Genomic DNA, 26,388 nt, shown 5'->3' on the forward strand with positions numbered 1-26,388 from the left:
TAAATATGTGACCTACACATATTGCATGTTTGTTTCCAATTAGATTCTATATGGACAATTTTAACCTTTGCAACTTCTGTTCTCTGTGGCATTGAAAGAATCTCACTTGATGAACCACAGTAGTGATGGGCTGGTTTTGGTATACACTGAAATTACTTCCATTAGATTGCAAATCAGTCCTTTTCACCCTATCAGAGGACACTAATTCTGGGAAGTCGTAATATCCCGACTGTAGTAAGATACCTTTGAAGAAAGAACTGGTGGTGGAAAAGGGGGCAAAAATGAGCACTACTGCAGAAAGTAAACAGACTAAGAGTTTTACCAAGAGCTATGCTCTGCATTGTCAGGTTTCCACACCACAGAGCTCCTCTGCTACTAGGCACACTTGGAATTTTCAAGAACAAATGTGGAAAATAAACAATTTTGAGTAGACCAAGTGTTTGGTCTAGGCTGACAAGATGATTGCAGCAGGTTCAACACCATTCCAGAATTAAGAAGTCACTGCTGAGTTGTTAAATTCAATTTCCTCAAAGAATAAATCAGCCAGTCCTCCATGGGACAGACTGATGGTACAAGCTAAAGCCATTAAATTAAGTAGCATGGCATGATGGCAAGATTTTTCACCATAAGTTCAAGACAGCTCAACTACTAGAAAAAGCTGAAATCCTAAGTTGTATATGCATTTTCAGGCATCACAGAATCACTGAATGGTTTGGGTTGGAAGGGACCTTAAAGATATCTAGTTCCAATCCCCCTTCTACCAGACCATGCTGCTCATGGCCCCACACAACCTGGGTTTGAACACTTCCAGGCTTGGAGCCTCCACAATTTCTCTGGGCAACCTGTGTCAGTGCCTCACCACTTTCATAGTGAGGAATTTCTTCCTAATGTCTAATAGAAAACTAGCTTCTTCCAGTTTGAAAGCATTACCCCTAGTCCTATCATTATATGCCTTTGTAATAAAAGTCCCTCTCCAACTATCCTGTAGGCCCTCTTCAAACGCTGGAAGGGTCTACCTGGAGCCTTCTCTTGTCTATGCTGAAAAACCTCAACTCTCTCACCCTATCTTCATAGGAGAGCTGTTCCATCCCTCTTATCATCTTTGAGGTCCTCCTCTGAATCTGCTCTAGCAGACACTGCTAGAGTCCCCAGTCTTGACCTGGGGACTCTAAAGCTGGACACAGTACTCCAGGTGAAGTCTCACCAGAGTGAGGAGCATAGAGGGGGAGATTTGCCTTTGCACAAGTGCAGGTGGACAACATTCATTGCTCTTCCCTTGTCCATCAACACTGTTACCCCTTCATAAAAGGCCACCATGCTTGTCAAGCACAATTTGCCTCTGGTGACACCATGCTGGCTACGAGCACTCACCTTCTCATTTTTCATGTCTTAGCAGAGTTCCCAGGAGGATCTGCTCCATGATCTTGCTGAGCACATAGGTGAGATTCTCTGGCCTATAATTCCCTGGATCTTCCTTTTTTCTCTGTCTGAAAATGGTGTTACATTTCATCTTTTCCAGTCAGTGAGAACTCCACCAGACTACCATGACTTCTCAAATATGATGGATAATGGCTCAGCAACTTTATCTGCCAGCTCCCTCAGGACCCGCAGATGGATCCTATCAGGTCCCATGACTTGTGATTCCCCAGGTGGTCCTGAGTTTGATCTTCACTTATAGTGTTTCTTCACTTTTCCAGTTCTTGCTTTTACCTTCTGTAACTTGGATGGTATGATTAGAGCCCTTTCTGGTGAAGACTGAAGCAATAAAGTCATTGAGTACTTCTGCTACTACTTCTACCCAGTGACCAGATCTTCTGTTTCCTTGCAGAAAGGATCCATTTCTTCTCTAGTCTTTCTTTTGTCATTGACACAAATAGCTTTTCTTGTTGCCCTTGAAGCCCCTGGCCAGGTTTTTTTCTTTATGTGCTACTCGGACAACTTCTCTGTACTCCTCCTAGGATATCTGTCCTTGCTTTCACTCTCTGTAGGGCTCCTTCTTATGTCAAAGAGTGTCCAGCAGTGCCTTGTTCATCTGTGTAGGCCACCTGGCATCTTTGTCTACCCTCCTCTTTGCTGGGACACATTGCTCTTGGGCTTGGAAGAGGTAATCCTTGAATTACTGACCAGCTTTCTTGGGCCCTTCACAGTATCACAGTATCACAGTATCACTTAGGTTGGAAAGGACCTCGAGGATCATCGAGTCCAACCTATCAACACAGACCCCATGACTAGACCACGGCACCAAGTGCCACGTCCAATCTCCCCTTGAACGCCTCCAGGGTCGATGACTCAACCACCTCCCTGGGCAACTGGTTCCAATGCCGAATGACTCGCTCGGTGAAGAATTTCCTCCTCACCTCGAGTCTCACCTTCTTCCCTCCAGGGCTTCATCCCATGGTACTCTCCCCAGCAGATCTCTGAATGTATCAAAATCTGCTGTTTTGAAGTCAAGGGTAGTGAGCTTGCTGCTGCATTGCTTGTGCACTGCTGTGCTTTCCCTCCAATAGATATTGGGGTGGCTGAAGACTCCCATGAAGACCAAGGCATGTGAACATGAGGTACTCCTATCTGTTTATAGAGGGCCTCATTCTCTGTTCTTGGTAAGGTGGCAGTGGGAGCAGACTCCCACTATAGCATCACCTGTCCTTGCCTTAAATTCTGACCCACAAGCTCTCAGTCATCCGCCCCAGGGCAACACCCTCTCCTCATCAGAGGAGCTGTCAGAGACTGTTTACTTCCTTAATAGGAATTAACAACACGTATCCCAAAACATCAGATCCTATGGAAATTTTGCAGAAATAACATGTTTTACATGTATTAAACTTATTCTTTTTCTGTTCCTTTTTCCTGTGTGCTCTCTCTTCAGCACACAAAACCTCAGCTACAGTGGATAATCTTTACCAAATCTGAAATTATTTAGTAATTTGTACACACGTACATACACAAGAGCACTAGAGAGAGCTTCAGAAAAAGAGGGACAGGCCATCAAGGCTGACCTGAAGGAAAGTATTCAGATTTTAACAAAATATGATAGGGGAAACACTTCATATCATATGGAGGTTTTGAAAGAGGAGGGAAGGTATTTTTGTTTCAAACTTGAGTAATCAGAAAACAGAGGACATGCTTTAGAGCATGCAACTGGTACTGCTGTGGTAATCAATTTCAAAAACAGACAGCACCTTCAGGTTTGATTACATAAAGTTTATTTGCTCCTTTTAAATTGTTTTAATGAAAACCTTTACACATAAAGCAACAGATTATACTATTTCCTATAAAACTGTCAAGATAATTACTGCTTGCCAGTAAAAATAAAATTTAAATTATCCAAGCCCTACAGGAATTCTGTGTACTCATATAACTTGAATCATGCCACTAAACCCTCTGCTTGGCAAAGTCACTACATGAAGAGTCCTTTCAAGAACTTCGAGGTCCAGTAAACTATGACAAGAAATTTATCAAAGTAAATCAGGTATTGGTCTATAAGAGAAGTTAGAATTCCCTTTTAAAGGCAACAGAAGCAGGCAACAATTCAGTTAAGTTGAGATCAAGGGTCTCATACAGTCAATGAAGAAAGAAAAGTAGTACACAATGACTATAAAAGCTGCTGAGTTTTCTGCAAAAACAAAACAAAAGAAAACAACCACATAAAAAAACACCAGCTATTTTAGAGGGAACAGACATTCAGGTCTTCAGGCATGTAGTGTAAAAAATCTAAACCATGTTTGGATTTGTTCTTTACAGATTGCCATTCTAGTATATTGGGCAGCAAGGACTAGTTTTTAGAAATCAGGAAAGAAACAGCTGTTGAAGAGAAAGGAAAAGTGATGGGAAGGACAGTACTTGTTTTGGTTAGTAAACAGTGACTCCTGAGTCACAGATGGGACAAAATTTGGAACAGCATTTGCAGTGGGTATCAGCAGAACGCTACAGCAAACAAAACCATGTCTCTGTCTGGTCAGACATTGAGATACACACATATTGCCAGGTAGTTGTGAGGTTCCTGTGGCCTCTAGATTTTTCAATCTTTATGATATAGTGGGAACTGTTGGAGCATTGTTCACACCATGAATCTGACCCAAAGAACAAAGTCAGAACAGTATCGGTGAACAATTATTGTATGTATAAAAGAGCTCTGGTGAAACAAATACAATTTTATTGGTATTCCATAAACGCTACAGTGCAATTAATACATTTTCAAATGGAAAATGATAACACCACTACAAATTTTGCAGTCAGCCTCACTGAAAGAAGAATGGAATCCACTAAATATCTTACAGCCATCTCAATGAGAATGTAGGACCACTGAGAACTGCAATTTACTCACAGCTCTAAAATAAGCAGTATAAAACCCTTAAGGCTTCTGAGAATTACTAAACTACTATAGCATTCCTTGGTATTATTAAATACTAACATAATTAAACAATAATTAGACAAAAAAAAAGAAAGGACTAGAAGATTTCAGTTACAAGGTGCAACTATTTCTAGCATGAATAATAAAAGAGGGCTAGTGTTGTCAGGAATAGTAACTGAAAACACAGAAAAACTGTACACAAATACTTGGATAAAACATATGTATAAATAAAGTAGTAAAGGCAACACATGAACCCCCTAAAAATCCTTGAAAGTATTCAAGGATGCTTAAAAAAAAAAAAAAGAATATATCACTTTTTATTCCTATCTAGGGGCAACTCCTTATCTGCCTGTCTGAACCCAGCTGACCCACCTGAGCAAATAGTCTCCTACCAAATGTAGATGCATGTATCAATAATGATGGAATACAGACTTCAATTTACAATTTTCCATAGGAATCAATTACCTTATTAATTATGCTTTTCATTTCTTTTTCAAAGTCAGGCTAAAAGATTTATATAATTATTCTGAGGAGGACAAAGCAAATTATAGAGAAGTTTTTGCATTCCAGGATGGCAAAACATTATCACAGGATGTTAGGGGTTGGAAGGGACCACTGGATATCATCGAGTCTGACCCCTCTGTCAGAGTAGGACCATAGAATCTAACACACAGGTTATACAGAAACACATACAGATGGGTTCTGAAAGTCTCCAGAGAAGGAGAATCCACAGCCTTTCTGGGAAGCCTGTTCCAGTGTTCCGTGACCCTCACAGTGAAGAAGTTCCTCCTCATGTTGAGGTGGAACCTCCTGTGTTGTAGTTTATATCCATTTCCCCTTGTCCTATCACAGGGTGTAATCGAGAAGAGGCTGTCCCTTCCCACTTGACACCCAGCCCTCAGGTATTTATAAACATTTATTAAATCCCCTCTCAGTCTTCTCCAGACTAAAAAGCCCCAGGTCTCTCAGCCTCTCCTCACAGGGCGTGTGCTCCAGTCCCTTAATCATCCTGGTAGCTCTCTGTTGGACTCTGCTGAGTTGATCCCTGTCCCTCTTATCCCTGTACTTCTTATATTGACACAACATCTCACATATGGAAAAAAAGAAGTACAAAAACTGTATTTTTTTCAATTCTTTAAATGATGTTAAATGTCAGGAAGTAATATCACAACACATTAACAACTGATTCAGTCATTTATCAAAACCAATTATATAAAGTCTTCTGAAAATGAAAGATTATTCATACCACAACTAATAGCTAAAATAGCACAACTTTATAACAGACACAGTACCTTCAATCAACAGCTCTTGTCCATGACTGCCCAACAATGTTCGGGATAGGAAAGGGGCAAAGTCGACAAAAATTTCTCGTAAGAGAGGGGCCACCTTTTCTAAAGCTCTTTCAAGCTTTGCAGTGATACTGAGGAAAAAAAAGAGACCGTGTTTAGAAGGATATTGAACAGTAAAAGCTAAATGATGTCAAATCATTCCTGTTTTTTGAAGTTGCTGTTAGCTTCTTTAGACAAGAGGATGATCATAATTTGATTAAACTTTACAGTGTTTAAATGGCGTTAAGTAAATGCAAATGTCATGTCAGAGTCAGCAGCACATCAGCCTCAAATTCTACAGCATTTACAGAGTACACAAGAACAAGCAAAACTTTTGTTCCCATTTTCAAACATGGCAAGAGTGTCAAATATTTAAGCATAAGTCTATTTCAGCTGTCTCAGTTTATAGGCATCTCATTGTTTTATACACATTTGAAAGCCTGACAAGAGAAGTTTTTATTCTCTCAAAGCAATCATAAGTAAGTTCCTTTTTCATTCAAGCATTCAAATAACATCTGGCATTGCAATGCTAGATGAGGGAGTATAGGAGGAAGTGGACTAGCACAGTTATCCAAAAAATCAGTTGTGAGGTTTGTTTTTTTCTTTTTCTTTTTTTTTCAACTTTGAGGGAACATAACTAGTTAAATTAGTATTAGTCATAATCATAGAATGGTCCAGGCAAGAAGGGACCTCCAAAGGTCATCTAGTCCGACATCCCTGCAGCCAGCGGGGACATCCCCAACTAGACCAGGCTGCCCATAGCCTTGTTGAGCCTCATCTTGAATATCTTCAGAGAAGGGGACTCAACCACCTCCCTGGGCAGCTTGTTCCAGTGTTCCACTACCATCATTGTTCCTGATATCCAGCCTACATCTGCTCTTCTCTAGTTTGAAGTCCTGTCACTGCAGGCCTTTGTAAACAGACTCTCCCCATCCTTCTTGTAGGCCCCCTTCAGGTACTGGAAGGCTGCTATTAGGTCTCCCTGGAGCCTCCTCTTCTCCAGGCTGAAGCCCAGCTCCCTCAGCCTGCCCTCGTAGCAGAGGTGCTCCAACCCCTTGATCACTCTCGTGGCCCTGCTCTGAACCTGCTCCATCAGGTTCATGTCATTCCTATATTGAGGAGGGCAAACGTGCCCCCCCCCTACCCAGTTTGCCTTTGCATTATTACCTCACTCCAGGTAAGGTCTCACCAGAGAAAAGTGTCAGAATCACCTTTCTGGATCTGTTGGCCACACATCTTTTGATGCAGCACAGGATGTGATTTGCCTTCTGGGCTGCAAGTGCACACTGCCTGCTCATATCCAGATTCTCATCTGTCATCACCTCCAAGTCCTCAGTGTTGCTTTCTATCACCTCATCCCCCAGTCTGTATTGATAGCAAGGGTTGTTCCAGCCCAGGTGCAGAACCCTGCACTTGCTCTTATTGAACCTCATGAGGTTCACCTGGCCCACCTATCCAGTTTGCCTTTGCATTATTACCTCTCTGCCTACTGAGGTTCCTGGAAGCTTGGAGTGTTCCTTAATTTTCACTTCTACAATGAAAAGAAGTGTGATTTCTGTTTGGTTCTTAAACATCAGAAATAATATTTCTGATACAAACTTAGCAATAGTATGCAAACATCAGCAATGTGCCAAGGATTGTACTCCTTGGAGCATAACTCCTGTGCCCTCTGAAACTCTTACGCCAACATTAAAAAAAACCTGCCACGTTATCTCAGACAAATGAACTATTACTTAAAAACAAAACTGAAATTACATACATATTTTGGTCTACCAAGAATTTTTGCTGTTCCTTTTCAGACTGCTGATGGCTGAAGAGGTTTTTGTTGTGTTTGAATTACGTCACCAAAATATTGGCAATTAAAGGTGTGGTTATAGGACAAAGTTACGTTTGCTGACAGAATCTAAGAGAGTGAACGCTGGCATTTAAATTTTATACTGAATCTATTATCTATAAACAATACATGAATGTGGTCTTTTAAATTCATAGTACACAAAGATCCCTTTTATTATTTATTTATTTATTTATTATAAATAAATTGGAAGCTTTCCTTCATCAGCTTAAAATTACTGAATTCCTATAGCTTATTTTCTTTCAGGGTCCTGCTTTCCCATTTCAAATTCAGATACTGATTTTCTGATATCCTAAAGGATGGATTCATATCACTAGCCTTTCTCTTAGATGATTAATTGAAGTGAATTTCACTATGGTAAGGCCTCTATTGACTATATACTTGAAATGCAGGCAGTCACCCACATTTCTTAGAATTTCACCTGCATAGCTTAGAGTTTTAAATTTGCAATATGCATCTAGCCCAAGCTTTTGGTGCTAGAGATAAAAGGACTACTTGATTAACCTAGACTTCTCTGAACCACGTTTTTAAAAATGCTTTCACCATAAATTTGTTCAGAAAGCCTGATTATAGAGTGCCATTTACATCTGAAACTTTATGTATAATAGAAAAAAAAAGCAAGTTTTGAAACTTTTTAGATTAAAATAAATTTTGATTTAAGAAACAAGTGAAATGGATAGCTGATGGATGGATAGTCTGTGAAAATGTGAGAAAACAGTTTAGCACTGTTTAAAAAGGCAGATCAAAGGGCAGAAATTAATATTTCTATCAAAAAGAAAGAACAAAAAGGTTCCTCCTTTCTTCATGCAAATCCCTGGTGCATTAACATTTTGAAAACTGACTGAAGTTCTGGTCCTCAAAAAGAACAAACAGAATTGAGAAAAAAACCATACGTACAGAACCCCCCAAAAATGCCTGTAGGGAAGCAGGTAGCACATCTGCAGCCTTTCCTGTCCACACACATGCACACAGAGCAGCAAATGAGAGACTGATCTGATTCTACAGCTGTTTCTAACATCTATTATACCTTGTAATGCATCTTGCAATCATTAGGGGACTCCCTGTGGAGATTAATGTAAGCAGTTTCCATGACTGAACTAAGGGGGTTTTTTGTTTGGTTGGTTTGGTTTTTTGCTGTTTGTTGTTTTTTTTCTTAATGAAAACACAGTAATTTATAATCTCATAAAGGCTGAAGCACAACGAATTCAAAGTGAGAAGACAGAAAGTCATCTTTTATAAAGTTTTAATTATTTCTTGGGAGGGGGCAGAAAAAGGTAAAAAGACCAAAAGACATTTCTTAAGATAACTATCTACCTTTCTGCGCTCAACATAGGGTTTTTCAGTTGCTAATTTCAGGTGCTATTCAGATTACAACTACTTCTGAGTTCAAATTCTGAATTCAAAATTTGTAACTGAAGTTTTTATTTGACTCCAGGACAGAAAAAAAATCTCAAAATATTTGGGAAAAAATAGGAATATTGCATTGGTTAAAATAGCTGAAAAACACTGATTTGTGATTCAGTTTCATTTTAGCATGCTTTAATACCTGAATTTCAAAAAAATATTTCATCCTTATCAAAGCACTATCCCAACACATGAAAAAGACAAGAAGCAAAAGAAGTGGTTTAATTGCATCACACGTTCTCTCTTTGACCACTTGCACCTTTTAGGAGTGCAGCCAGCAGCCCTCACACTCTCAGCCTAGGCTTGCAGAGTATTAAATCACTGAAGCACCAATACTTTATTATTTTTTTTTACAGGTTATATAGGGCCCTTGATTTAAGTTTATTTACCACCTAGTTCATTTCAGGGAATGAAATTCTCTTGTTCATGAGCTTGGTTGCTATTTCCACTCCCATTTTCTTAAAACCATACCTTGATGTGTTATGCCAACTACAGGATACTTCAAAACTGCTTAGTATACAGCGTGTCCCCATTTTAGGGCAGACAGGTATGACCTTGAAAAGGTCAAAAAATTGTCTCTGAAGTGTGCTGTGGCACAGCTGTATGCTTTTATAAAATAATAACCTATTACACAAAGATATTTAACTGCAGTTTCAGAGGGCACTTTCCCGGTTGTCAGTCAGTATGAGGGCAGTATAGGTATCCCATGGCATGAGACTCCTGCGACACCAACTCAGGTCTGGTGCACAAATACACGTCTGGCTTTGTTCTCTCCAGCTGAAATAGGGTTTGTTTGCTCAAAAGAGGTTGTGCCTCTCTTTCAACTTGCTATTGCTCCATTGCTAAGTTTTGCTTACATTCCAATTCTTATTGTCATTATTAAATGATGCAAAAGGTTGATCAACTCAAAAATTACTTTTAATTAAGTTTTAGTATTTGATACAGTTTGAATACTTTTCAGTGAAGTGTTATTTTAGTATATACATTCTTAGTACTAAAAAATTAACAAACATACACAGTATTATAAGAGTAACTACAACAATGCTCATTAAAGGAAGTAAAATACGTTTTAAAAAGTATTTTTTCACTACTTTGAATGTATGAAGTTGTCACATGAGGAAATATATCATAATTAGTATTAAAACCCAGAACTTGTGTACCTCATGTTTTCAGCTGAATCCTCTGGCATTGGAGCAACAGTTTGGACAGCTGGGAGATTTTTGCTGGTAGCACCATTCACAAAGCTGGATGACGAAGAGGAAGAAGAAGATCCTGAGTCTACTGCACCTGTCCCCCAAAAAATACAGGTCTAAATTCAGTCTGAAGAAACATAACTTTTAGAGACTTTTAATACAATCCTTGTCTTGTTCTTCTAATTTTAAATAAGGAAATAATGTTATTACAAAACAATTAAAACCATTCCATATGATTATCACAGAAATTAGGACTTTATTTTGCTAGTATAACAATAAAAAGTTTAAAAAGCTATTGAAAGTCAGGCAAAACAAATCCTTACCTCGTTTTCATCATTCTCAAACTACATTCCAAAGCTGAAAACATTTTTACATCATCCTTTAAAGCAAGATCTTTCTAAAACAAAGGTGTATTTAAGATGAGCTTGAGTTGAAACCAGAAGTTTAAGTTATATTTTAAAACATACCTATATACTCGGCTGCCCAGTTAGAACTATGGGCAGAAAATAAAATATGAACTAAAAAATGTCATGAGAAGATAAAAAAGGCATATTCTTTCATGAAGCAGTAAGGGAAACAAGTATGTGAGGAGTATAAAGACTCAAATTATAGTTTTTCTGTTTTCTTCCTTGAGTCAAGAAGAATTTTAAGGTCTTGAACCAGGGAGGGCAGTGGGGGTATCATTTCAATAGGTTGTGAACAGCTACCCAGAAAACAGATGCAGACAGAACATACATTTATACTTTAAGTGGTCTGGGTCAAAGCTAAGGGCTAAACTTAGACTCTAAATGCCAATCTATCATGTTTGCTGAAACGACACTGGGAGTTCAGCCTCGCTGATGCAAACCAGCAAAGGCTCAGAATGGCCATGATCAGTTGTGAGAGCACCTTGATAAATGCCCTCCCTGTTCCACTGCACAGTCCTTGTGCAATGCATCACTGCATGAGAGGTAGAAACAAATGGCCTGGTAGTCAGGAGTTCAAAGCCTGAGGGACTGCAATGCTACCAGAGGTGAAGACAATAGGCAAGGGTTATCCAAGTTAGAAAGGAGGGTTGGAGAACCTCCTTTTAGAGATCAATGACATTACTCTAGTAATTGTTTTTAAAATGATAACTGGAAAGTCCTTATTGCTGGCCAGTTTTAGCACTTGATATATCACTGCCCTTTACATTGCATAATTAAAGATTATTTTTCAGTTTCCTGAGAAGCTGTACAAAGCATTGATAGTTTCATAACTGTTTAAGCAGAGGGCTGACAGTGAAGGCTAAATGCTGGTTAAGGGGAGAAATTCTCTGGCATCAGTGATGATTATTATTTATTTATTATGATTTTTTAAAAAATAATTTTTACTGATTATAAAAAAAATCAGGTAAAGATCAGAAATCTGACTCTCTCTCCTTAAAGCCAGTATATCTACATGCAGAAGGATTTGCTGAACTTGTTGGCACTAGAGTAACTATTGAGGTTCTGGATTTAGACTACAAACTGACTTAACCTCCTGTTTTAATAACATGAGTGGGAGGTGGCTTACACTGTGGGTTCTGACTGGGACTAAATGCAAATTGCAAATGTACCCAAACATGCTGAGAAGAAAACACAAAAATATCAGGTGGGCTATCTCTCCTAGCCTAGGAATCACAATAACTGGCTGGGAATAAGGTAGTTTAAAAAATATTAAGGCCTTATACATATGTGTATACATGTGTGTGCATGTATTAATATTATTTACATATTTATAGTCACGTATACATAGATAATAATTTTTTATTGCTTCTTCCCTTTTCCTTCCAAAGTCAAATTTTCTTAATTAGAGTTGTCTAAAAATGCTGTTGCAAAGTTGTTTAACCATCTAGGCTCCCAGAAGAGAAGGTGAAACAGACCTAAAACTACTGGATTAACATAGAAGTGAGAATCAGGATAAGAATGACAGAAATCCAATCTAAAACCTATAAAACCAGTTTCTTACAAAAAAAAGATGAAGGAAGAAAACCTATCTCCCAAAAGATACATTCAAAGCACTGAAAGGACTTCAGTAACATACATCTCATTACACTGTGACAGTGACATTAACTACGACAACAATGGCAGATGGAATGTAAACATTGACAGCAATCCACAAATAACTGAAAAAAAAAAACATCCTCTCACAAAAGCTGAGCACAGAATATATCTCAATGATAAAGCTGTATTTCTAGAGTATCTGTAAAAACAATGTAAATAGGTTTGGGGAGACATCTAGTGTTCCTAAAAAAATGTAGACTGTATACTGTTTCTGTTTTATCATATTAAAAAAAAAAACAATGCTGTTCAATCAAATTCCATACACTACTCTAAAATGAATATGAAGATCAATAATTTCACAGACTACAAGCATATAAACCAGAAAGTATCTGGATACTTTCTGCTATATCTCAAAATCTGAGATAGATCATCAGTGTTTTAACTAGGATAGCTTAATTAAAAATGGCAAAATGATCATTTTAATTAAAAATTTACATGTTTTCAGTGCGCTATTACTTCTTTTTTTTCCTGTCAGGAATGTGTTTAGCATTTCTAAAATGTTGATATAAAATTCAAATATTAAAAAAGGTTGGAGGGGAAGGCATTTTCAAACGATTTCTTCTGAGAATTCCTCACTAAAGCTCATTCAGATGAATTCAAGCATAAAAGGCTTTACTTAAGAAGTTCAGTAGATCACTAGCTCTAATTAAATCTGATATTTGCTGAAATCCAATTGAATGAATATTCTTCTTTTAATCAAGCTGATCCATAAACTAGGAGACAAAAACAGCTCTATTGAAGGGGAAACAAAAAATGGAGTTATAAGATCCACCACCAAAAAACAGCCTTTAAACCGCAGTGAATGGACCATGGCATGTTGCAATAGTGTCCTGTACTAAGAACAGTATCTGGAATTTACTGATTTTTAAATGCAATTACTTACAAAGAAGGCCTAATATATTCCAGACAAAACAGTTCAGATCTTTAATCAGTGAGAAAACTGAAAAGCTTACATTATTCAGTATCTCTTGGAAAACAAGGTTTCCAATGAAGGATATTTTTTGTATGACATAAGAGTACCTAAAATGAAATCCATTCAGGATTAACAGAAGTGGCTAGGCAAATGGAACTGTTCATAGGAGTGGTAGCATTATTCAAAGCATTCATTCCTCCAATCTGCCTCAGGAGAATTGGAATTTAAGATTTTTATTTTTTTTTTTAATCCTTAGAAAAAATCAAAATTCAATTACCAGGTATTAATTGTAATCTGCAAAAGGAAAGAAAAAACAGTGAGTGTGCCTTCACATTATTCCATGAAGTAGAATGATGCCAAAAGTTTCCCCCTCCATTTTATGCAATCCCAGGGATATTTTAACTTTCTCAACCCTTGACTGAAGTTGTGATATCCTTGAAAAGAGCTCTTCTCTCAAGTGCTTTTGCTTGTTTTACAAAGAAAAGCCTGTAGCCAGACATTTCAAAGGAGTTTAAGTAAACATCAGTTGCTCTTGGTAGGGATTCATTTCTGAATGAAAAACCACAGTCTCCATGGTCAACTGGCTCCTTCATGATAGATCATCTCATCACTATATGATAAAAAACCTCCACAAAGGTCTTGTGCTCCTTCTAGAGGTAGTCCTGTTAAGACAGGACTACAGTTAAATTATGTAGGTTCTTTGGGAAAAAAATCTTACAAAAAAGGCACAGCATAATTTTTATTGACAAATAGTAATTGCCCAAAATATTAATTCTCCACAATCTACAGTATATTTATTAAGTAGTTTGTTGTCTTTACTTTCTCTGATACATAATTGGTATATATCATAAAAACATCCTCTACTGCAGAGCACTGGAGAAGTTTGCTCATTTCAATCTAAACTACACTTAGAAAACAATATTAAGGATATTTATTCACTTACTTAAGGCTTTGCAAGTCCAATGTGCACTATCAATGATTATAAAATTACACCAAGAGAGAACATTGGCTCTGACAAAGGCCATGATTTAATCTTTCCAGATTTTTACTTTAGAAGTACAAAAAAACATAACAAAAAAAAGATGATTAAAAACCAAAATGCCACTAAAAGTGACAAAACAAAAAACAAACAAGAAATAATGAGTGCCACAAAAATATTTAAGGACAATACCTGTTGTATTAATCATACTTTTTGGTGTTGCTCCTGTTGCTGCAAATATATTAGGCGTACTACCCGGCGGCAGTCCGCTCCCAGCTGTCGCAGCTCCCACTGTGGTAACAGCCAGACTACCTGGAGGGGGCTTCTTTACTGGTACAACCACACTCCTGTGGAAAAAGAAACAGCAGTTTACTGGAACTGCACAATGGAGTCAGTGAGAATTTTTGTTTATGATGAGATTATGTTGTGTTACAACAGCACTGCTGAGGAACACATAGAGGCGTCGGTTTTCTTAGTCGCTCTGAAATAGGGTATATGAATGGATGCAATACTACTATCTTTTGACTGTAGCCTCACATGACTCTCAGATATTTAATTTGTCTTTCAGTGCCCACATAGTGAAAGGCCCTATCACTTCAGTGATATTTTGTGAACACCACTCCCACCTGTGCTTTAGATTTGCAAATAAAATGCTGTGTTGGAAATGACAGCAGCATACTGGCAGTCTATATGCATGCAGTCTTACTGAGTATGTTAACCTGTTGATTTTACTGGTTATCCAAGATGACAATTATTTTGCCAGTCATCTGAATATAGTAGTTGATTCTTCAGCACCATGCACATACTAGTCTTCCAGCCATAGCTGACTAGCAAACATAATTTTGCACTCAGGCTTCTAGAAGACTTTCATACACATTTAAATAAACAACACGTCATTTAAATTGAAGACCTAAAATGCAACACAGTATTGCTTTCACAATACTGCTATAACATCCATTTAAAAACAAGGTTTAAATAGCAGTCTTGAGAATTTGAAGCTTCTAAGAAGAGAACAGGCCTTTCATACAAAGAAAATCTGACATACCATTGTCTACATATAGATAACACTGTCTTCAAACAAACCTATTTCTATCTAAACTTAAAACACTTAAAAAACCCTTGAAACTAAAAGACTTGCTCTGCATGTGAAGAAGAAGAGAAAATATTATACAGACATTTCATTAAAACTTTTTTCAACACTGGACAGCTCTCATAGTGTGGACTATTCACATTTTTCCACTTAATATTTCCATTTTTCTGTAAAAATCTGCTCCTAACAAGTCTATTTCAGTAGAAAACTTCTGTGGAAAAATAAGAAAAACAAACTTGAAAAAAATGTTTTTAATGTTGAGATACAGATTTTCATCACCCTACATATATTTCCCCATTAAGCAGATGCATTTTTCTTTAAAATTAATTGTTGTGATCAAATAAAAACCATGAAAATGCAACTCTTTAGGGGCATAAGGCCACATTTTGCTCTAGAAGTTCCTTTATCAATTATTTTGTTATATTTCTGTGTAAGTAAGAAGGAGCAAAAGATGCAGAACTTTTTTTTTACAGTAATGTAGTTTCTTCATCTATGTCTAAATCCCCAGTCTCCCTAGACTGTATAGACTGGTGATGCAAATTGTATTGGTGAAACCACTGTGAGAATGATACAAAGTGTTAGCTTTTGTGATGTCCTCTTATATGATGAAACTGCTCAAAAGAATCTGTAAGCAATTATTTTTCTCACTCTTTTAAGAGGGTTACCAGTGCCAGATCATGTCTCTGCATTCTGAACAATAGTTTTGCCACCACCCTGAAGCATGTACTGTTAGAAAGGTAATTTGAGGCATATTGACGGTTTTCTGTCTCCTTCCATTTACATTAGGAGAAGATGAGTTTGCACAATGCAATAGCAATTGATTAAGATTTGTGACCCTAAAATAACTGCTTTTGTCTGTAGTTAATATCTTACAATTGTTGCTGATATGAAGTGTTTACATAGGAGCAGCTACAGGTGAATAAAGCCAGGTCTACATGGGTTAGATTAATCTGCTCCATTGCAACATGTAATTTCCTAAAATTAGCTCTTACCCACACACGAAGACCTCTAGGGTCTATTAATACTTCAATCAAACACTTGAGATATGTTTTTACAGGATCACTGAATAAGTACACAAGAGTGATGTCCCTCTAGTGCCATAGAAACACAAGAAGAAATTAGGACTTGTACCTAAAGTGGAAACATCTCCCAATTACATTACTATCATTACCTACAGCATCTTTGCAGAGAACTGCAATAGGAGGGCATTATGATCAGGTTATAAAGGCTACAGATATGGTGCAGCTTCACAAGATAACCACACCTTGGAGGCAAAAGCAGCGAACTCTCAGAGATTCACAGAAGTGGGAAAGGACAGAAAGACTATTGGCAGCTCCATAAGAATAAAAAAAAGGCATATGCAAAACCTAAAAACCCTTGCCAGCCCATGAAGAACCTAGGAAATGTGAGGAAGGCTTGACAGGTGGCATCCCATGCTCTCCATGCAATTGCAGCAGATCCTAGTTTTAGTTTGGGTTTTAAGTAAAATATTTTCTTCCTTCCTATAAAGTGTGGTACTGGTATCTGCTGAATTGCTGATAAAGCTGCTGCAGAAGTATCTGCTATCTTCCTGATACTTTTCCAAAGATGATGCTAAATTCAAGGTTTCCTTCCTTACTTTCAGACACTCAGTATTCTTTCAGAGTATTCAAAAGATTACTACTTAATTTACCATAACAAAGACTACATATGTCAATCATAGAACAGTTTGGTTTGAAAGGGATCTTTAAAGGTCTTTTAATCCAACACCTAAATGTACTACCGCCCTATAAAAGCAAAGAGTCTTTTCTTAAGAGTGTAGTTTAAGACTGAAATTCAGCTCCTGTAGCAAGAAAGGACAATCCTGCCTAGATCCCACAAGTATATACGTGGGATATTCTACATATGATTGATATTCTTCTGCAGGTCTAAATAAGGATATTATTTATCCTTCTAAATAAATTGTTGCTGAATTACAAATTATAAAGAAACATCATGAGTGTCACAGGTTGAGTTTTAATCCGCTGCTATTCATACCATCCTCCCTCTTTCTACCATAAGAATAGGCAAAATCGGCGAGACATTATCATCCCAGACTGAGAGAAATGGCAGTTTTATGACATGTCATACATGGTGACCTTGTCAAAATGTCTCATTCCTACTGATAAAACAAAATACAGCAAGTGAATAGAGAATGACACCCAGATGAAGGAGACTGAAAAACTGTAAGAACACCGCAATAGAATGGTCAAAAATGTGCAAAACAATCAGAGGAACAGCAGAACAAGAAAGGTGAAAGAAAATGCCTGACTGCTTTCAAGTGAAAAAAACCCTCAACCAATCAAACCACTCTAACAGCACACACATTGAAAATAAGGAAATCAAACCAAATCAGATTCATGAAAGAAATCTATTTACCTGAGCACAATATGAATGGAGGACATGTACCTGCCAGGAATCACGTATTTCTTTCTAAGAATCAGGTATTTCTTTCCATCATTTCAGTTTAGGCCTCATTTTATACAGTGTATTTCAAAATGTTCCAAACTGGTCCACATCTTTCTGAATCACATCGTATTGGTCTGACATGATTCCTGATGATAGAGTCAGCAAAAGCTTAGCAGCAATTTGCCGCAGCAACTGATTTTATTTCTCTGTTCATTGGGTAGCTTACAATTCTAAAGAGAATTGTGACTACCAATTACTATTCTGTTACTCCAAGTGTCCTTTCCAAATTATAAACCTAGGACTTAAGTGCTAGGAATTCCTATCATGCTTAAGATGAATGTTGTTGGTTGAGCCCCCATACTATTTATATATTGTTGGTTCATTAATTACCTTCAGCAAATAGCTACAGGATTCTGCTGGGCTTTAAAAATTAGCATTAAGTAACTAGATAGAAAATAATACCATCAGCATGTTGAACCACAAAAAGAGAATGATGGTGAGGGAAAAAAGAAAAAAAAAAAAAGAAAAAAAGAAGAAAAAAAAAAAGAAGTTTCTCAACTTAAGTTTCCTTAAAATTTAGCTACCTAGAGCTGGTGACAGGCAAATCAGGTTAAGCAGCACAGAATCATTGTGGTTGGAAAAGACTGTTAAGATCATGGAGTCTAACCACATTGTGTATCTCTTATCTGTTTTAAAATTTAAAGGCCTTCCAACCTCATCAGTCTGATCAATCAAGAGGTCAGAGTTACATCTCCAATACTGGATGTCTTTTCCTACCTATCTGAGCAGCGGCAATTAAATTAGAATCACTTTACCCTCTTCTAGGATATGTGACACCTCTTAAGGCTCTTGCTCCTCCTTTCCTCACCACATAGCAGCAGAAAGCTTGAGGATTTTCAAGAAGTGCTCTTCCAAAAAGCAGTACGGACTTCAGGCAAATTTTTCACAGAAGCACTCTGTATCAAGCAGCAATATCTGCCAGACATTTCTGAAGAAATCACAGTAGAAAATTGGGAGCAATCGATCTGCTGTGTTGGATGTTGCATTATTCCCATAATTAGATTAATTTAACCTCTGAAAAGAAAGCCTATAATTTCTTCTCTGAAAGTTATTAATATGTACGTGTCCAGTCCTTTGTAAAACATGTCTGTTGCTGATTATCCAGTGCCCATTCACAAGTCCACAAACTACTGATACTCAGAGTAATGGGGGACGAAATGACGAAGTACAGACAGCACCTGTTAACTGTCTCTTCTTGGTTCATGAGAAAGGTGCTGTTTTCTTTATCTCCAAATACTTTCCATTAAGAACTTTACAAAGTAGTATTTTCCGTTGGGAGAAGACTAAAACATTTATTCATAAGTCAGTTTTATGAAGTTTTCAGGAAAATCAAATCTATTTTTCAGCAATTATATTTTGGAGAATTTAATGCTTCTGACAGGAACATAATCTCCTAATTTAACTATTTTATTTCAATGACTATTTCAATGCATAAACTAGTGCATAAAAATGATCTCCCAAATGGTGGGCAATAATACAATAGATTGATATTAAGTCTCTCAAGTCTTCTCTCACAATTAGTTTCTTTTTCCCATTCTGTCAGTCAGTATTAAAAAAAAAAAGGTAATAGTTAATTCTATTAAAACTCTAAGTAGTCCTCCTAAATAGAGACTATATAGAGAAAAGATACTAAGCTTACTTTCTGAAGAACTTCTTTCACTGTACTGACATGTAGCATTTCTGAATTTCACAAGATATCCAACTTTTCTAGCACATGAATACCTTTAAACTTGGCTCCAAGAACCTTCTATGGGAGAAAATCCCAGTACAAAACCAAGACTACGGTACTTCGGAAGTGTATACTTCAAAACATTGAAAACATGACTGTAAAGATTTCAGTGAGCATGCAAACTATGCAAGCCCATAGTGTTCCAATTCATGAAGTGCTAATGGATAAAAAGGGAGTAAGATATTTAATAGCAGAAAAAAATAACTGATCTCACTTCCAAGAGCTCTAGATTTTCTGCTTGTGCAAGAATGCACATTGAAATAATTCTGCTATGTAATGAAAACGAATGTAAATAGCTTCACTTTGAAAAAAAAGATAAATGAGAGACAAACCCACAAGCACTCTCAATTTTTATAATTGCAACCCTCTAAATATTCTGTACTAGAAAAAAAGTAGACTGGAACAAATGTAAGCTTCACAATGCAGTACCTGGTAGAATCACAAATAAATTCACAACCGTTAATGGTCTGGGTTGCATTTAGTGGGACAAATGCAAATTGACAAAACAAAAACAAAAACAGAGAGAAGAAATCCCCAAACCCTAAAAATCAATAGCAGGGACTGATTTTTGTCAGACAAAAGACGAGAAGGCAAAAAGGAATTACTGGAGAGTTATGCTCCATTAGTTGCATATCTAGGTGAAATAACCCTTAGTGTTTTCTTCTAAAAATGTCATCCTGGATGCCATTTTCAAAGAATTCAGTCTGATGTTAAAAGACATGTCATAACTTTGAGGATCCAGGCTCCAGTGTCCCAGAAATCTGTTTATATAGCTCATAATGTAATTACAGCTACCTTAAGACAGATGAGGCAGAAGGCAGCAATATATTGAAAACTAATTGAAAAATGCAGTTGTCCAGAAGCACTTGTGGGGAAGAGGTCTCTGAAAAGCTGCTCAAAGCTTCAGAGTTTGAAGTGAAATTTTTGATGTTGTCACTCTCAATCTATTGAAGAGCTGACAGACAATCAAACCCGTCTGGCTGGCTGGCAGCTCATTTTGCTGGCAGGTGGCAAACAATTAGACACACCAATTTGTGCCTCCTGATGACATTAAAGCATGAAACTAAGTTGTATGCAGGGCCTAGTGATTTGTGTGAAAGCATTTCAAAAATAATACTCTTTGCCGTGGCAACTCATTTCAGACTGCCACCTCCCATTACGGCTTTGAGCGGTGAAGACGACAGACTTGAGTTACGTGCGGTGCAAGGCCGCTTCTGTTCAATCCGTCATCAGCGCCCCTCGAGACCTCAATCCCCTCCTTTCATCAATATCACCTCATCATTTACATTCGATAGTACTTGAACTGCTGCATACATTAACTACACACAAGTCCTGTTTGATAAAACATGTTGGACACGTTTTCTGCTTTTATATTTCATTTATAACTGCACAAATTCTATGGAGGAACACACTGTAGCTTATCGCACAATAACTCTTATGATTGTATTAGCAATGTACAATAAAAAGAACGTGCAGAGCAAAACACATCATGTTAAATGATAAAACAGAATTCTTAACATCAGCAGAAGCTTTGCTGTATATGGTGTTTACCTGCATCCTGCATCCAAGATCAATGATTATAGTTCAAGAAATAGCCTTGAAACAACAAAGACACTGTTGTTTTTCTACTAATTACTTATTAGGTCAACTCTTCATTTACAAGGCATTCAGCCATCCAAAAGCAAAAACAAAATAAAAAAGTCCAGCCTTACAAAGACTAAGTATCTTTTGAGTGAAGTGAAAAATACATTTCCTTGACCTTGATTTGCTTATAAATATGTGATCACTGTGTATATTGTATAAAAAAATGAAACAAACAAAACCTGACAAAACATTACACTCCATTGCTCATGAATCTCCCTAGAGAATAAATATGACCAACAGCCACATTGCTCAGTGCAGTACCAAAAGCTGAATACACTATATCAACAGAAGATCCTAAAGGTATAGTGGTAGCTTTTTAAAAAGATGCAATGTATACTATTTAACTCTTATTTTATATTTTTAAATGCAATTATATTTATATGAGCAAGTATGGAAAAACAATCCGGCTCTCATTTTTTTCCCCCCAGTTTTTCAGTGGTGATAACTGGGATACACAAAATGTTCATAAACTCCCATAAACTAAAATTGCTGCTGCTGTATCAATTATTATTTTAATTAATTCTAGAACTATTTCAATATATTATTCAAGGTCCTTTCCCCCTAACACTTGTTTCATCTGCTATTAGAAGTTATAGCGTCAGGTTCTCAATCTGCTCCTTCTCTGTAATTGGAAAAAGAAAAGTGACAATACCACCCATTTTCGGCCTCCAAGGATTGCCACAATAGTCAGTTAAGTGCTTTGAAAATATGTAGCCATCTGGGCTAAGAATAGTAATATTTTTATGAAGATGCCCACTGTTTAATAACATACATTTTGTTGGAGGGAAGAATAGAATACTTCTTGACCTGCTGGGGTCTGCCTGAACCTGTTAACTCATAGTTGTCAGTTACATTGAAAAGCATGACCTACCTCACATCAAAATCAGATAGCAAAATCATCTATGTAAGAGAAACAAAATATCCCAATAAAATTGATGTAGATGGACCTTTTGTTGCCCAATATTATCCATTACCACTTTTTTAGCTGAAGTAGTAAATACTGCCAAGAGTTGACATGGTACAACATATACTATCAAGATACAAATGCAGCTGTACACTTTGTACTGGAAATCACGGCATGACCACCTGGTCAGCAGGGTTAACAGAACAGAAAAAAAGCAAACCACTAAACTCTCTAGCTCTTAACCAAACTTGTTATTAACTGAACATATTAACTAACCTCTACACATGAAACATCTCTCAAATAATTACAAAATTCTGTCTTAGCAACTACTAACAATGATGTTTGAAATGCACAAGCAGTCACACTGCTGCAAGAATAATCTAGTGGAGGTGCTCACACTAAATACAGGTTATGGCCAACTTACTGCAGCCCTTTCGTTTCAGTGCTTTTTTAAAGCTATAGTTTAGAAATACAGGATAAAATGGATGTCTTTTATCACCTCGATGCTAATTTCCCTCTAACAATGACTAACACATCTCATGAGGTGATAATTTAATTGTCTAGCATTTTGTAAATTAACAACAATGAATGAAGTATTTTTCTTGACTGATCCAGGCAGAAATTTAGCTGAACAGATTTAAGCAGCCTTTCTGTGACTACATCTAGGGTGCTATTAATTCCACACCTAACACAAATTTTTGTACTGCTTGTACAAGAATGCATTCCCAAATATGATGCTTCCTTACAAGAGGGTAAGGAAAAGATGTACAGAAAACAAAGTATTTTTCACTTCACATTGAAATCACTCCAACATAAAAACATGCAAACTAATGAACCAAAAAACCCAAAGCCTCTCTTAATGAAATATGTGCTAAAGAAGATTTCTCTGGAACAGCCCTGTGACTTAAAATATTATTAGAAAGAGATAGATTCACGGCAGCTAAAGCACATTTCACTGTTCCTATCTTGATCCAATCTTCATTGTTACAACAGATGCTGTCTGATTGTTTATATTAATTATTTCAGAAAAGCAGAGACAAAAAGGAATTAATTTTCTAATGATTTCATAATGATGAAGTGTTTCTTCAATTGTAAAATTCTCTGTATCTTTATGCTGAAAATTATGCTGGAAACACTGATTATCTATTGCTTATGATGTCAAGGAAGACATTTCTGACATTTCTGCATGTTTTCCATAAATGCAGATGAATTTTTCTCAGAAATCACAACACAGCCATTTTCTTGTTATATTTTCCACTTCCTCCAGAGTTTTGATTCTTGTGCCTGCATTTCTCAAGCAAATGTTTGCTTAAAATTTTGAGATGTTTTATAGTATCTTTGAATTATGTCTTGATTCCAATTTTTGCACTTAAAAATAGTTTTATGAAGAAACTGCAGAGATCTTGGCATATGGGAAAACATAACCATATCAGCACTCATAAGAATTAGCTCCTTGCACAGGTTAAGACTGAACCCACAATTGATCAGGTTACTCTTCTGGAAAGATGTTGTCAACTGCACATCTTATCATAACTTCTGTGTTCAAGATAACTCAGATGGACTGGACATACAAAGAAAAGTATATCTATCAGAAGCTGGGAAATTACAGTCTGAGAAGAGAAACAAAGGACTCTCTGTGGAAATGTTCAGCGGTTTATTTTTAAACATCAACTTTTAGGTGCAGTTGCTGTTTAAAGAACTAAAAAGAAACTGGTTTCCACCATGACCACACAAACAATTTGCCATGGTTGAAGCATTTCAGTACCAGAAAACAGCTCAATGATGGATCCAATTAAGATTTAAGCCTTTGAAAGAATATTTGACTCAATTTCTGCAGTCTGTTCTGTATCAGCAGGTATTACCCCTCCTCCTCACTAAAATGCTGTTTTAAAAGAAAAAGGATTTTATTGCAAAAATATTTCCTTACAACAGGCTTGGAAAACAAGTACCTCCTAGAGTTTTATTCAGTGTTGGCAGAGAAAAACAAGGTGAATAACCTTTATCTGTACTATATGGTTTGTTTTGGTAACACAGTAAAGGAGAAGAAGTAACAGCTGTGTTTTAACATAGTCTAACAGAAAGCAATAGAAGAAGAACCATGTTTAAAAGCATTTTAAAAAAAAAAAATCAAACTTCTGTATTACATCAATATAAAATAATGAATCCAGCCATATACCTGTCAAATGAGTGAAACTGCATGGGAAGAATAGCCTGAGCTTCTCTCTTCAGTGCAGGATCTGGGTAAGGGATTGGATCCGGACCACACTCTGCAATTTCAACAGGGGCTGCGACAAGACTTTTCAGTATTTCCTTAACATTGATGCCTTTACTTTGGCTGATACTGGATATGGACGATGCAGGTTTCAGGATTTCACTGGGGCTTTCTGTTAAGCTCTCCTGAGATTTCTTCACTTCTGAAGACAAAGTAGACAACAGCTCACTCATAGCATCAGGGCCTGTGCTGGTCTCCAAGTCTGTCCCATTCAAAATACTGGGCATCTGTTCATCTCCAATTCCAGAATCTGTATGAGGAATGGAGCTTTCCAGCTGAATATCTTCAACTGGTGTTGGTGTTTCTTTATCTTTGATATTTTCTGGAAATACAGTGGGCGTCTCTGCAGTGAAATAGAGATTATGAACAATAGTTCTAACTCAGATTATTTTTCTTCAAAATATGATCATAATGTTTAACAAGACAAGAAAGTGTTATACAGACCACAAATCCTAGTATTGCAAACCTTAAAAACTCATTTCGTATACAAAACATTTTGCTTTCAACAGCTGTTTGGCATACATAAGGGCTTGGAAGAGGGAGCCCAAGGTTGCATTATGCAAACTCAGTGACATTTAGAAATTAGAGCCTACTACCCACACAGTAATCAAACAGGAAAATACTGCCAGGAAAAATAAGGTTAAACATTGTAACCTATCAAATGTATATCTGTATGACCTGTGAGACTACTGGTAGAGAAAAATACAACCATATATACTTTAGAATTACTACAAAATTTAACCTTTATTGCTGTCAGCAAATCTTAAGCTTGCATTCAAAAGAAAACTGCTAGACCTCCTGTTTGCACCTTTTGTTTAAAGTGTGTATTGTAGAAAATTTTACACGTTACATTACATGCAAATTTATCTATACATGAACGAAAGAAAAAGAAAAAAGAAGTGTTATTGTTGATTCTTTGGATAACTCCTTCCTCACGAAAGGTCAAATTCTGTAATTCTTTCAGGTAAATGTTTAGAACAAAATAAACACAACTTTTTAGCCACAAGCAAATGAAATCTGTTGAGTTTGGAACATTTCCAGATTGAAACGGACTCTACAACATCTTGTAACCGAGAAAAGCATACCTCTAATAATTACTTCAGTGAAACAGACAAAACAACTTCATTAAATAAGACTAATTTGCTATGCTTAGCGGAAAGTTAGCTGGAGTTGTAAGTAACTTCCATATACATCTTCTTGGTTTTACTTTTTTTAAGCAACAGACTAGGGTTATTTTTAATAACAAAAAGCTTGCACTCACTTTTATTTTCAAACTATGTTATTTTCATTGGATCACTTGATTATAAAATTCAGCTGGTCTAAGTATGAAATAGGATTTTCTTTCCTAATGGTTCTGGTATAGGACTTCAGATATTATGGAAAATATTTTACAACATACTTAGATAAAGCTCTGCCCTTCTGACTATCCCAACAAAAATCTCCTTCAACAACATCATTTAATGGTGGTCCTATAAATCTTCTCACCAATTGCTTGATACAGTCAGCTGTAAAATATGTATTTACCGCACGTGTTTGTGTGTGTCTATACATGAGTGCAGAAAAAATTCAATATGAAATTATTTGTTTGAACAAGGTACACTCTCCAACTGTATAGCCATTAACAAATGGATATAGATAAAACAGAAGAGGCTTTTAACAATACAAACCAGAATAATCCATTATAAAGAGTATTGTTTTCTTCTTTTAATAACCATAAATGCTGAAGCCACTTCCTTCTCTTTCTCCTAAGTGCCTGAAACACATCTTATCAAATAGATATGAGCTCTGCTTTGTGAAGCAGGAAGTGGAAACTGGATTTATGAGCTGTATAAAATGCACTTAGCATCTGCCAGGTCAGGAAGTAAAAAAATCCGTATCGACTTAGCACTGCCTATATTTGGCACAAATGGATATCTGATCCACAGAATGATGCTAATGAATTTTCTACTCATTTGTCTTTTTAAGCTTCATCCATACAAAAACATTGCTTAACTGAGGGAAGAATAGGATTGGACTACTGGTCAAGCAGATTGTTGTCCTTGTAATATATGGTAAGTAAAATTGATTAAGATTCCATTATTACATAAAGGAAAAGAAGACACTAAAAGGACAGTCTGCTACACGGTGAAGCTACAGTACATGTAACCTCAATTTTCAATGCTGAATACAAAACTAAAGA

The 26,388-nt window shown here is 36.8% G+C and overlaps 1 protein-coding gene across 12 annotated transcripts in view; it reads right to left on the reverse strand.

Moving 5' to 3' along the window:
• NBEA (neurobeachin) overlaps nucleotides 1–26,388 on the reverse strand; it is a 505,074-nt gene that overhangs the window by 280,865 nt on the left and 197,821 nt on the right. For 10 of the 12 annotated variants that reach the window (XM_068142943.1, XM_068142938.1, XM_068142931.1 and 7 more), the window contains 4 exons: nucleotides 24,114–24,552; nucleotides 14,276–14,430; nucleotides 10,096–10,222; nucleotides 5,644–5,771 (listed from right to left, as the gene is read on the reverse strand). In XM_068142943.1, the coding sequence (XP_067999044.1) occupies nucleotides 5,644–5,771; nucleotides 10,096–10,222; nucleotides 14,276–14,430; nucleotides 24,114–24,552 (849 nt within the window). Of the gene's footprint in view, nucleotides 1–5,643; nucleotides 5,772–10,095; nucleotides 10,223–13,211; nucleotides 13,278–14,275; nucleotides 14,431–24,113; nucleotides 24,553–26,388 lie in introns of those variants that run through there. The other 2 variants (XM_068142891.1, XM_068142925.1) reach the window with 2 other exon arrangements.

Source organism: Melanerpes formicivorus, unplaced genomic scaffold, assembly GCF_026170545.1.
Source record: "Melanerpes formicivorus ecotype bairdi unplaced genomic scaffold, bMelFor1.0.p_v2 SCAF_1, whole genome shotgun sequence".
NCBI lineage: Eukaryota > Metazoa > Chordata > Aves > Piciformes > Picidae > Melanerpes > Melanerpes formicivorus.